This window comes from Kwoniella pini, chromosome 11 (genome assembly GCF_000512605.2).
Source record: "Kwoniella pini CBS 10737 chromosome 11, complete sequence".
NCBI lineage: Eukaryota > Fungi > Basidiomycota > Tremellomycetes > Tremellales > Cryptococcaceae > Kwoniella > Kwoniella pini.
In genome coordinates, this window is record NC_091726.1 from 1,274,653 (window position 1) to 1,287,843 (window position 13,191).

A 13,191-nucleotide genomic window follows, 5' to 3' on the forward strand; every position below is an offset into this window, starting at 1 on the left:
TACTACCGTAAGACTCACTTGTTAACCCCTTCGTCTTTTTCGTTTCCTATCATCATCGCTCTCGCTTTCATCCCTTTTACCTCTTCCGGATTTGCGTCGCATACTTATACTTTCTCTCCTTGTTGAAACTGGCTTCGACAATACGGTAGTTGAGCTCTTGGGAGGTCTACCAGGTTTACGTTTGACAGGTGAAGATGGTTCTTCTTCTTCATCTTCCTCCTCTTCCTCTTCCTCTTCTTCGTCTTGATCATCATCACCATCGTCATTTTGGTCTTCGTCTTCCTTTTCTGCATCTGATTCCGCCTTTCGATCATCATCATCATCTTCTTCTTCCGACTCATCTTTTTCTTCATTCTTCGTCGTTATATTTGACTTTCGCCCATCCCAATTCTTATCTATACCATCATCTTCAGCTCTAGGATAGATAATATCCTGCCATCTTAGTTCATTATCATCATCTTCAATATCAGCAATCTCATCATCTTCTCCTTCTCCTTGTATTAAATCTTTATCTTTGAAATACGGTAAATCAAAAGTTTCTCTAAAATGTTTACTATTTATAATCTTAGCAGATTTTGAATTTATCTTATCCTTATCCACATCAACATCGTCATCATTATCATTATCAAAAGATTGTTTTCGCCTACGATTATTTTTCGATTTAATAAATTTTGAATTTGATTTAAATTTTTGTGGTGAATTAATTGATAAATCTGATAAAGGTGATAAAGAAGATCTTTGTGAATTTGGTGATTTCGATTTCGATTTCGATTTATTGATTTGTTTTAAAGTTTTAGGTAATAATGGAGATAATATATTAGGTGAAGAAGGTAATGAAATTGAAGATCCTGATGACTATTATAAAAGAATAAAAAAACAAATTATTATTTTAACCTTCTTTATCATAATTATTTCAAAACATCGTTGAAATGATTGAATACTTCGGCCTTGCCACGATTTGAAAAGGACTTAAGCTTACCATATCATCTAATATTTCTAAATCATATAATCCAGTTAATCTATTCCAAAGTTCTTCAATTGATATCCATATTCCTGTACGTTTATGCATTGAAGATTGTAATTGAATTATAAGTAAATGTCTATGTCTACCAACTATTGATCATTTCATTAGTTTAATTAATTTTCAATATAATCATTTTCAAAAGATAATCATTTTCCATTGGAATGGACATGACAATTCCAACTCACTTGGTCGAATATCAATTACACTCCTTAATAATGCTGCTTCCCTGATCATATCAAAACATCATGAAATATCAATACCAAATTTTCCAAAGAGAAGAGATCAAGACTCACATTTCTAATTCTGATATAGACGGTATAGACATATCATCTTTATCTCCTAATAATTCAGGTTCAGTCTTAGGTTTAGGTGAAGGAGACATAGCTCAAATCGAGAGGAAATGTCGTATTACTCTGAGCCGGTCAAAAGTATTGACAAGAAGGAAAGTGATATGGTAAGTGGAAGATGAGTGCTCCCTTGGGAGACGTAGTAATATCTAAGATCTAGGTATTATACTCTTGAGCTCTTTCAGTTTCGTATCATAAATCAGAAGAGCTATCGAAGAAATCGAGATACTGTGTCCGACCGGCGTGGAGGTCAACAATCGTGCCTGAAATGTTGCAGTTGTAAGGCCAGCGTCATTGACAAGCTCCGTACACGCTCATGCTTTTTTTGGGTTGAAATGCCATTCATGCTTGCATGAATGTACATTGATCATGCTTTGATAACACCAGCACAGGACATCACTCAATTGATCTCACCATATTATACATATGTTACAACTTTTGTCATCACTAGTCAGGCATTGCAATGATCATGAATTTAGGTATGACTAAATCTTCAATCCGAACAATTTCTTTTTCTTCTTCTTCTCTGCGTCCTTTCCATTTGTTCCCATGCTTAAATTACTCATTGATTCATTCAATGAGCTAGCAAACGAGGATTGATGTTGTAATTTAGGTTGCTGTAACAAGTTGGACTGCGGTTGTTGAGGCGGAGGTATTACGGGTGGTCCAACAGGTACGGTCCAGTGTCTGAAATCTAGTATACTACAGTAAGATGAAAACGATTGACATTAGCTCTAATCATCTCAGTAGACAGAACTTAGAATAACGCAAGCCGACCTACTTTTGATATGTTGTGGGTTGACCCGGCGATCTATGTGGTCTATTTGGTCCTTGTGGATGCGGTTGAAACCCTCCAGGAGGATTTGCTCCTATTCCACCTCTCCCTAATGCTCTCATCTGTTGAGTAAATATCTCGGGTGTCAGAACATGGGTTGAGCCTGTAAGATGAAGTCACAGAGTCAATCGCGATGTTCTTCTTTTTCGTACATGGACGTGAACTCACCAATGTACACATCTTTACCCAAAGCTTGTCCTGCTGTATATGCACATCTCATCTCACTATAAGTCATACCCCCAGCTATGAAAATGATTATCCGTTGTTTCCCTTCTGTGTTGTTCATGCGGGCAGACGGGGCTTTATGCCATGTCGGCCTTGCTGAACGTAGAGAACCAGACTGTCCCGTTGGTGCAGCCAGGGAATTGCCTGCGCGTAACGACCCAGATGCTTCGGCTGGTGCGTCTCTAATATACGGGAAAGTCGATTGATCTAGGCGTGAAGATGAAGAGTCCTATTGTTCGGACTGAATCAGCTTCTCATCCGCTTTGAAAATAGCAACCGCTACTGTGGTTTGTGAAGCGTACTCACCTCCATGACCATTTGCACTATAGGCTTATACCTTGATAATTCATATTCCCCTTCTTGATTCGATGGTTTCTGCTTAATACGCGACTTGTTCGATCGACTCGAATCCTACAACACATTATCAGCTTGCTGACTTCTTGGCAATCATCATAATAAAGCTGACCTTTATGACTTTGACTCCAAGATGTATCAAGTTGTTGACCATATCCTGCTCTGATATACTCAATCTCGCATGTTGATATAGCCTCCTTCTGTCCTCATCTGCAACACCATCCCTGAACAAGATATACAGCGCCATTATCCGAACTTTGTCCAAAGACCTAAGAGCTATTTTATCAGCTGTTGCGCACAATTCCATCATTCTCTGGCAGACTCACGTAACATTGACCCGGTCATCTAATAAGGGAACCATCTCCTCCACTAAAGTCTTCGGTGTCTTCCCTTCCGAAGTATACCCCGTCGCGCAACACTGTACGGTCATCAAGATCAGCTGTCACCTTTCAGACGGAGTTCATTTCGAAGCTAGCTGACCTGTTCTACATTCGCCACCAGCGACAATTTCTTCTTTTCGAACAACGACATACATTCCTGAGCCATTTCAAGGTGCAAAGAGAACTGTTCTCGCTGAGTTTGGAATTGAGGGAGCGAAGCCAGCATGTCTTTCAAATCATTGACATTCACATTTCCTCCGCTTTGATAGATCATCTATGATCAGCTTGATACCACATGCTGTTCAGGGATCATATGCTTTGATCTCCCCTTACTCACCCGCTGAATCCTGCATGCTCCTGTGCAAACTTTCCAAAGTCCGTCATAAGGGTATCTATCGCGTCTTTCATGTGAAGGTGCCGGACCGAACACCATACGGGATCGTTCTCATTCAGAAGAGCCGTCTTTTCCTCTGTCCCGCCTATCGTGTTTGTGTACTTGTATCTTCAGTGAATGATGCGTTAGCGGTCTCGATGCTCCGTTGACATATATCTGATGTATCCGATAGCGTGTAAGACACTCCAAGTGAACTCACCGATATCTCACACCGTCATCTATCTTTAGCAGATCATTCACCATAGCCTGATACCAAAATTCATGCAGCAACGGTGCAGCTGGATCCATTGATCTATCCACAACGAATAGAACACCTTTCGGTCTTCCGCTTGCCGGCTATAGTCTCCGTTAGGTCTGATCGTGCTCTTAGTGTCAGCAAACTCACTGGAAATTCCGGATTATTTTGCAAGTATTCATCCAAATCCATTTGCAATTGTCCTGCAATTTTCTTGCTTAAGTGTTCACCTACTATCTCAGGGGTTTTAGGTCCTGCTCCCATTGCCGATCTCCATCGTAATGATTGTGGTGCTTGTTGTTGGACTGGTGCTGAAGTTTGCTGTTGAGCTGCGAGAGGACCAAGTGGTGAATGATGATGTGGTTGATAATATCGAACATATGGGGATTCATCTATGGTAGCTAGGAAATTTAGGATCTACCGCAAGAGAAATAGATTGGTAAGCTTGCTAAAAGAGGGTTTTCGTAACCATGAGCTCACGGATCTTCCGGCAACTTTGACGTCGTCTTCAAAAGCTTCTATAGCCAGATCCGCCGATGCTGCTCCACCCAGTGGTCCAAACATTGTGAAGAAGGACCCGGGGCTCTTTAAGGAGAACACTCTATCTTCAATAGCTACGCGAAAAATTCAATTGATGTTCTATACGATCGAGTAGGATTTTCCAACTCACCCCAAACATTGCAATATAGTTCCACAAAAGCCCTCAAAACACCGCCTTGTAGACCATCGGTCAACTTTTGCGCCAATCTATCATCGATACCTATTTCCATCATGAGTTAGCTATACCTCTTCCATAAGCGTAGAGGGTGACGACTTACCATCTATGAAGTATAGATGAGCAGAGTTATACGTCCTCCTTCCGTTGAAATCCGCCAATATACGATCCACATTCTGTGCAGTTGGTGTCAAGAGATAAATCGCGTCTACTGACATCGGCGGACGTGGTGAATGTAGGGTCTCGACGGCTGTTTACATAGTAAGCCCAGGTTATCAGTGATATTTGAGGGTTGTTACAGAAATTGGAATCTTGACACTTACACGTCACATTTTGCTGTAAGATATCAAAGTTCTTATATACACTGTCCAGTATTGCTTGAGAATGATCATCGGTTATCAAGATTTTCCATGTTGGAGGAGGTATAGATTGAATAGCTTGAGTGAAGCCTATATCGTACACATATGACATGTTCAGCATCTTCTCCATAGCAAGCAATGTGTGCCCCGAGAAAAACGGGTCGTGCGACCTTTCCAGCTGGGGCCCATGTTGACGGGCAACAAAGTCAACTCACGCTTTTTGAGGAGATCTTTGAGGGGCATGTCGGACAGGCAAGACAGATAATCTGAGGAGAGCAAGGGGTATGATAACCTGTGAGGATCACGTTAGATGATGGATGTTCATAGTATATGTTATAGAGTGATCAAATGTGTATGAGGTCATGTGTACTGTATGCGTGTGTATCGCCTAACCACATTACGTTGCTATCACGGAGCTCGCCGCCATTCTACCATATATATGATAGATTATGTAATGATCCTCACATCCTCAAAATGGGATGATACATGAGTGCGACTGTTGATGTTCTCTCAAGCTTTAAATATACTACATGACCTTCGTGAGAAGGCGGAAAGCACAAAGTACAAGCAGATTTAGCATGATTTCTTCAGCTTTCTGCTCTTGCCAAGGATTTCTCATCATGTGTGACCGAGGTAATCATACATCCCGAGAACCGACCGCTCCGAATTAAAACTCCGTTCTACCGAGATACAAAGTTAATTAGCCGAATGAACCGCAGATCGTCAAAAAGAACCGTTGCATGCATCTTCGCTTGAGGGGATGCCGTATGGCGACGAACGACGAATGAGTGATCAGTGTATGGTCGCCAAATTTCCGAGGAAGATTATATCTATAAGACTTGGTCATCAGTATACTCTGTTCTCAATAGTTTCTTCTGGTTCAAGAGAACTCCACTACAGATTAAGCGAAATTTGATACAAGATGACAGTTGTGAGTATGATCCAATTTGTAGTCCTGCTTAACGCTCACGTATACTTGTATGTAGACTACCACTTTTCGTAGAGATTTCTTATACGGCTTCGCAACTGCATCCGCTCAGATTGAGGGAGGAGGAGCAGAATCCGAGAAGGAATCAGGAAGAGGTGATTCAGTGAGTAGATAACGAACACTTACCGAAGATAACGATCACTTACCGAAGATAACGATCACTTACCGAATCATGTCGCAAATTAGATATGGGATGCGTTTTGCGAACAGCCTGATAAGATTAGGGATGGAAGTCATGTGAAGAAGACCTGTAACCATTTAGCCATGTACAAGGAGGATGTAGCTAGTGAGTAGCTCAATTCCCTTTGATTGGCCTTTGAAGGTTTCGCTAATAACACGAAATCAAACGCAGTGATGAAATCACTCGGCGCGAATGCCTATCGATTTTCAATTTCGTGGCCCCGTATCATCCCACTCGGTGGTAAAGGTGATCCTATAAATCAAAAGGGAGTAGACTTTTACAACAATCTGATAAATGAATGTTTGAAAAATGGACTCGTACCTTTTGTTGTGAGTGTCTTCCCCACCGTCTGAGCACTAGGTCGTGGCTGACAGTGTTTTAGACATTATACCAGTAAGATAACATCCCCACTCACATAACCCCGCTCTGTGAATAATGACCCAATCTTCTCGTTAGCTGGGACTTACCTTTGGAGCTGTTCAAACGATACGGAGGATGGTTAAACAAGGATAAAATAGTTCAAGATTTTACAAATTACGCCAGAACCTGTTTCGAGCTTTTTGGAGATAGAGTCAAGCATTGGTTGACATTCAATGAACCTTGGTGTACCTCTGTTCTGGGTCATGGTATTGGTGAATTCGCTCCGTAAGTCTTATTCACCAATTATCTGACAATCACCCATTCTATCGTATTTACCTCCTGCATTGTCGGTAATAGTGGCCATGTATCAAATACAGAACCTTGGATAGTAGGCCATAATATCCTTATCTCCCACGCTTCAGCAGCCAAACTTTACATAAATGATTTCAAGCCTACTCAAGGAGGTAAGATCGGAATAACCCTTAATGGGGACTGGACAGAACCTTACGACGAGTCTCCGGAAAGTGGGTTCAAAGTCTTCTGTCAAGCTGAAACCTTATAGCTAATCTGATTTATGTGAAGATATCGAAGCCGCTCAACGGAAGATGGACTTTGCACTCGGATGGTTCGCAGATCCAATATATCTTGGTAAATACCCCCAAAGTATGATTGATATCTTAGGGGATAGATTACCCAAGTTCACAAAGGAAGAATTAGCCTTACTAAAGGATTGTTCGGAAGTGAGTCCTTTCATAAAGAGATGCCATAACCACGCCCATACTGATCGAATGATTATTGTAAAGTTCTACGGATGTAATGTAAGTATATATCGGCAGTATCCCGCACAGATGGATTCTGACGAATAATATTGATAGACGTACACTACGAACACCATCAAGGCGGAAAAATCGGATGACGAATTCGCGGGATATACGACTATGGGCTTTGATAAGCCAGATGGAAGTATGATAGGTCCGCCATGTGAGTTCAAATACTACATAGCTCCTCGATCTGGGCTGATATAAGCGAGAGATTTTAGCTCAACTCGGTTGGCTTCGAGACGTACCATGGGGTTTGCGTAAATTACTGAATTACCTTCATCAGCGATACAAGATGCCTATCTACATGACCGAGAATGTGAGTTCACCTCTTCAAGTTGCTGATTTGCACCAGAAGCTCAAATGGTGTATGGCGATAGGGATGGTCGATCAAGGGAGAAAGCTTGCTTAGTGTGGAGGACGCGTGAGTTTCTTGAACTACTTCTGTGCGAGCTGCCCAGCTAATGATTCCGTGGTAGTACTCGTATGTAAACAATGAACTTCCTGCCCTGCCGTATCATATTTGACTGATATCTCTGCAGATGACGAAGGTAGAGTGAGATACTATCAAGGCTATACACAAGCTCTGAAAGACGCTGTCGAGAAAGACGGTGTAGATGTTAGATCATACTTTGGGTAAGCTAGCCTATCCTACTTGTATTCGATTCCCATTACACGAAGATGTGCTAACGCATTTTCTTCACGCAGCTGGTCGTGAGTGAACCTACATCGGTTCGATCGTATTATCAGGGTATACTGACTATAACACTACATGTCGTAGATTTATGGACAATTTCGAATGGGCATCAGGCTTGATACCTCGTTTCGGAAGTGTATATGTCGATTATGATACTTTCGAAAGAACTCCAAAAGATTCAGCGAAAGTCCTCATGGAGGTATGTTTACAGTGCTTGACCTTTGATCTGTGATCAAGCTTGCATTCGCTCATAACACTATTGATCATTTACAGTTCTTCCAAGACAATATTTCCCGTAAATAATTCAATCGTATCCCGTAACTTGGGCTTTCTTTCGATTTGTGTCTATGCATCTCTCCTTCTTCGCAGCTGGGCGAATACATTCTAATTCCCGATACGAGTACCCTCCTTTTATAGCTAATCAGACGTAGGCAGCCGTTAGCTCATGGTTCTCTTTCTCCTCATGACGTCACTCACAACATATCTGAAACCAGGCAATTGCAAATCCGTCTTATCTGCGAATTCGTCGTCTTTTGAATTTTGAATTTGACCTTCAGCTAATAATTTATCTCTTCGATTGTTCTCTCTAACATAATAAATTCTAAGAATAATCAAGAAAATCGCTACAATTTTAATATATCAATTTCATTGTTCGTGTGAAAATGACATCAAAGACTTACCTTGAAGTACGATACAAATAATATCAGCTATAAAAACTGATCTATATGCAGGTTTTTCACCAGTTTTAACCATAAAAGGTCCACTAATATTACCTAAAGCATAACCTAAAAAGGCATAAGAAGAAAGTGTAATTCTTTTTGTATATCCTGAACTATTTACTCCAGGTAATGATAAACAAATAAATAAACAAGTAGCAAAAGGTGGAAAAAGGTAAACTAAGAGAGACTCCAAACCATTAGTGGATCCTTTACTCAGTATTCGAAATTTGATAGTTTTTAAAACTTACCACCTGTTAAAAGTCCAGCAACATTTGATCTAGGTAAAACAATTTGTAATAATAATCCAATAAAAGTAGGAATTAACATTCCAATTGAAACGTAAATTCTACCATTTGGTATTTTTTGTGCAAGCCATCCACCAAATAAAATACAAATCATATTTATAAATCCTTGTGGAATATAAATTAAAGTAGATTGAAGTGAATCAAATCCAAAACTTTGTATAGTAAGTGTACCAAAAGCACCAAAACCACCACTTTATTCAAGGTTGAAAATCATTAATATTCTTTTTCCAAAAAGTATGAAAATCCAAACAAATATTTACTCACTTTAAAACTTCGTTACAAAATATAGTTAAAAACAATAAAAGTCCTTGAGGATCTTCAAAAGGGTTTAAAGCTTCTCTTACCTAAGTATATAGAAATCTCAATAATGTTTTCAGCAAGAAAAGGGATTAGATATACTCACTTGACTCCATTTTAAGACTCTATTGAGAATACCAGTATTATTTGATCTAATTCGATGAACGGCTAGCACCTTTTCTTTCTCACTTAAGAATTTCGCGTGCATAGGTGAAGGAGGTAAGAGTAAAAATACCAAAACACCTAAAATGAGGTCATCAGATTAGCATACTTGAAGCAGTACATCTATCGTTACAAGGTTGAAATTTACCCCATATAACGGTGATGAGCCCTGTTCAACAAGGTAATCAGCTATGTATGAACGAGGACTCATTTTAGATAATCAGGTATTCACCATTAATAACAAAAATCCACTACATGCAATGGGAAGGTCAGTACAATTCGCACCATGTATATTGAAAAAATAACGATCTTACCTTCCATCCAGAAATACCCGTATTGACATGACCCATACCAAAAGCTATAATGCCTCCCACCATCGCTGTGTATGCAACGATTAGCTATTTTAAGTAATTGTCATTGAGTCAATTTACTCACATCCAAATCCATTCGCAGCTGCCCAAGCACCAGTACGAAGTACTTGTTCTTTTCTAGTATAATACATACCATTCTACCTCACCAAAGCTTTCGTCAGTCATCTTTCGTCGTAAAATATAAATAAAGAAGACATGGTTCGACCTACAATAAGAATAAAAGTAGGTGTAATAAGAGACTCAAAACCTCCTAAAATGAATCTTAAAACTGCCATTCCTGCAAAATTATGTGCACCTGCAGTAGCAATTAAAACACTTCCCCAAGCTACAATTGCTAAACCTATAAATCTACCAAGAGGGAATTTTTGAGATAAAAGTGTTGTTGGATATTCACAAATCAAATAACCAAAATAAAATAATGATGAAAGCCATGAACTTGTTTGAAAAAAATAATTCTATCAGTTTGCCTTTTCCATCAACATATAATCCAAACAAAAGCTTATGACTGACTATTGTTTTCCATGTAAACCTAGATCTTTTGAAAGTGTAAATACACTTGCATAACTATAATTCAGAAACATATTTAGTGAAATTCCTTTTGAAAAAAATCGAAGGAAACAATATTACTAACCCCAAACATGACTTATCTATACATTGTAAAGCATAAGTAAAGAATAAAATTGGAATTAACCTTTTATCGAGTTTTTTGATTAATGCTCTATAATCGGATTCAGTAGCCTCTTTGATGAAACTCTGACTATCGACACTTCTGAGAAACTAAAGCAAAACATATAGAAAACTTATTACATATTGTTCTAAGGTTTGTACTTTCAGACTTACTCTTCCTGCTTCATCCTCAGTGGGATCTAAAGACGGGTCTTCGAGTTCCGCCAAAGGTCGTTCATCAATGAACTTATCGTCATTCTGTACAAAATGATTCGCTGACATCCCTCAACTTGATAATCGTATATATAAATATGCAACTCTAGATTGGACCAAGCAGACCTCGACTAAATTCATTACGTTGCCAACCTTTTTAAACTTTTTCCTTGATGCTCAAAATTTCTTTTTCTTTTTTTCCACATCAACGAAGCCATCCCGTCATACGCCATATTCAACATGCATTGCGTGATATTTATTGTCAATTGACAGATAATCCATACAAAGGAAGGAACATTACTGTCTTGGACTTGGTAGGAACTATTTTCAATAAAAGTAGTAATGTTCTTTCGCCATATTTCGGATACCCGAATATAGGAAAAGGCTCAAAAGAATCAACTTTAAACAATTTATGCTTGATATGTCGTGATCGTTTCGGCTGTATCCGAAATCCGAATAATTGAGACACTGCATTCCCGAGCCACCCGACCCGAGATAAGGACTGATCACGCAATGTATTGCGCATATTGTTTGAAAATATACCATCATTCCGTGCACTCTGATTGTCTGGCTAGGGTGAATAATTGGCATGAACATCGTCAAAACAAGAAACCATATTACAGTTTTGGCTCACTGAAGACAAGATCAGAAAAGACACCAAAATCGACGAAATGGCTATCGAAACTCTCGCCTATGAGGTGCCACTGAAGAAGAAATCGTATTCACCGTACTCTTCAACTCCAGAGACGACTGCTGAATGTGAGTCAGGACCTTGCAATGATGATTCGAAACCCTGAGAAGACGATTTGGGTGTACTAAGCTGACTCATAATTGTTTATAATAGTGGAATGGGCTGAACTTGTCAATCTTGACGTATCACAATTTGATCAACCTGGAGGTAAAGAAGCTTTAGCTAAACAACTAAAATATGCTTTACATAATGTTGGGTATGTCAAAGGTAAATGATACTGGAAAATCCGATTCGTGCTGATTTCAAATCTACATGTTGGTTGAAGCTTTTTTTACGTTTCCAATTTCGGTCTTTCACAAGAAGAGGTTGATGAACAATTTGCAATCGGTAAAGAAATCTTTGAACTTCCTCTTGGTGAGCTTTTCGCCTCTGAACAATCTTGGTATTCAAGATAGATTTTGCTTTCATTTTGGCTGAGCTTCTCATTCTCTTAATCAGAGGAAAAGGTTAAGTATGGCGCAGATACAAAGGAATTTTCGTACAATGGTTATACAGGACCAGCAGTATACGAGTGAGTCACTTTATCAACCCATAATCCCCGCTATACGGAGTCCACATCGAGTTTGTTTCTGACATCCTGTTCAGACCAGATGTGAAGGAGTATGATCCGAAACATAATATACAAAGCTGTGAGTGTTACAAATTTTTTCGAATCAAAAGCTTCGAGTTCTGAACTGTTGTCAAGTAGATAATATACCCAAATTCATCAAGGACTTCCCAGGGAAAGAAGCGCATCCTGGTCCAGTACAGAGAAATTGGGAAAAGATTGAATATTTCGCCAAAACTGTTCAACATAATGTTATCGAGCGCCTACTTATTATTTTTGCAATTGTGCTGGAACTTGAGGATGAACGATACTTCGTCAACCGCCATCAATACGAGATTCGGGGAGAAGATCGTCAGTGTTCAACATGTCTTCTTTGCTACGTGACTGTACTTGATTGTGTATTGATATTATCCGGATTTAGATCTTCGTTATATGCTATACACTGCAAGAGATGAAGAAATCAATAAGAAAGCCCAAGAGCTATACTCTAGTACATCCTCCAAATCTCGTATCACGGCGCTTCTTCATATTGCTAATTCTTCTCACATTAGCTGGTCATACAGATCTCGGCTCAATCACTCTGTTATTCAGACAGCCTGTCGCTGGATTACAAGTACTCAATAGTGATGGAAGTTACAGATGGGTCAAGCCAGTCAAGGGAACCGTAAGTACTGTCGAAACAAAATAGACTTTGCGAGATGCTGATTATTGGGTTCGCAGATTACCGTCAACATTGTAAGCTGATAATGTGAATACATGCCGTCCCTCTTGAAGCTGATCAGTGAAGTAGGCCGATACGCTGTCCTTACTATCTGGCCGATACTTCAAATCTTCCATTCATAGAGTATCAGTACCACCTGCAGATCAACAGCATCTCGATAGACTGGGTGTACTATTTTTTATACGTCCAAACAACAATGTACCTGTTGAGGTGGTCAAGAATAGTCCTCTGTTACAGCGAGAAGGAGTTTATGACTCCTTAGAAGAGCGCAGTGAACCCTTGGACGTGGGAAGTGAGTAATCTATACTATACGTTTTCAAGAAGGCTTTGACTGATAGTTTTTAATATATATCCAGCATGGGTGAAGGAGCGTCAAAAACACATTTTTAAGAATGTTTACGATATAACTGATGCGGGCCAAGGTAAAGAGGGTCAAGAGCGAAATGAATTGGAAGCTGAAGTAGCAGGAATCAAAGTTAAGTATTGGAACTAAATCCAAATGCATTCTTTACTAAATATAATATATA

General features: G+C 39.5%; 5 protein-coding genes across 5 annotated transcripts; 2 read left to right on the forward strand and 3 right to left on the reverse strand.

Moving 5' to 3' along the window:
• Nucleotides 1-21: 21 nt before the first annotated feature.
• I206_107837 (uncharacterized protein) lies at nt 22-1,406 on the reverse strand (the record flags this gene model as incomplete). The annotated part of the gene is made up of 4 exons (XM_019157880.1): nt 22-855; nt 980-1,113; nt 1,210-1,250; nt 1,318-1,406. 4 exons carry the CDS (start codon nt 1,404-1,406, stop codon nt 22-24), a joined length of 1,098 nt encoding a protein of 365 aa, XP_019009520.1.
• A 450-nt stretch (nt 1,407-1,856) lies between these two features.
• Nucleotides 1,857-5,111, reverse strand: I206_107838 (uncharacterized protein; the record flags this gene model as incomplete). The annotated part of the gene is made up of 15 exons (XM_019157881.1): nt 1,857-2,073; nt 2,153-2,309; nt 2,375-2,660; nt 2,738-2,842; nt 2,898-3,054; nt 3,112-3,203; nt 3,266-3,425; nt 3,503-3,667; nt 3,759-3,895; nt 3,945-4,211; nt 4,275-4,408; nt 4,465-4,554; nt 4,613-4,759; nt 4,833-4,958; nt 5,084-5,111. The coding sequence occupies 15 exons, from the start codon at nt 5,109-5,111 to the stop codon at nt 1,857-1,859; spliced, it is 2,268 nt and encodes a 755-aa protein (XP_019009521.1).
• A 679-nt stretch (nt 5,112-5,790) lies between these two features.
• Nucleotides 5,791-8,215, forward strand: I206_107839 (uncharacterized protein; the record flags this gene model as incomplete). The annotated part of the gene is made up of 15 exons (XM_070203605.1): nt 5,791-5,799; nt 5,855-5,959; nt 6,043-6,142; nt 6,209-6,366; nt 6,420-6,430; nt 6,494-6,682; nt 6,755-6,921; nt 6,980-7,137; nt 7,201-7,215; nt 7,273-7,378; nt 7,437-7,534; nt 7,596-7,639; nt 7,771-7,851; nt 7,997-8,111; nt 8,186-8,215. The coding sequence occupies 15 exons, from the start codon at nt 5,791-5,793 to the stop codon at nt 8,213-8,215; spliced, it is 1,386 nt and encodes a 461-aa protein (XP_070059706.1).
• Nucleotides 8,216-8,350: 135 nt separating this feature from the next.
• On the reverse strand, nt 8,351-10,714 carry I206_107840 (uncharacterized protein; the record flags this gene model as incomplete). The annotated part of the gene is made up of 13 exons (XM_019157883.1): nt 8,351-8,535; nt 8,593-8,808; nt 8,880-9,127; nt 9,201-9,280; nt 9,340-9,476; nt 9,544-9,564; nt 9,628-9,646; nt 9,710-9,774; nt 9,831-9,903; nt 9,976-10,201; nt 10,277-10,330; nt 10,398-10,543; nt 10,607-10,714. 13 exons carry the CDS (start codon nt 10,712-10,714, stop codon nt 8,351-8,353), a joined length of 1,578 nt encoding a protein of 525 aa, XP_019009523.1.
• Nucleotides 10,715-11,316: 602 nt separating this feature from the next.
• Nucleotides 11,317-13,157, forward strand: I206_107841 (uncharacterized protein; the record flags this gene model as incomplete). The annotated part of the gene is made up of 11 exons (XM_070203606.1): nt 11,317-11,404; nt 11,490-11,592; nt 11,662-11,750; nt 11,835-11,907; nt 11,982-12,025; nt 12,085-12,294; nt 12,365-12,433; nt 12,495-12,607; nt 12,664-12,678; nt 12,734-12,956; nt 13,021-13,157. The coding sequence occupies 11 exons, from the start codon at nt 11,317-11,319 to the stop codon at nt 13,155-13,157; spliced, it is 1,164 nt and encodes a 387-aa protein (XP_070059707.1).
• Nucleotides 13,158-13,191: the final 34 nt, after the last annotated feature.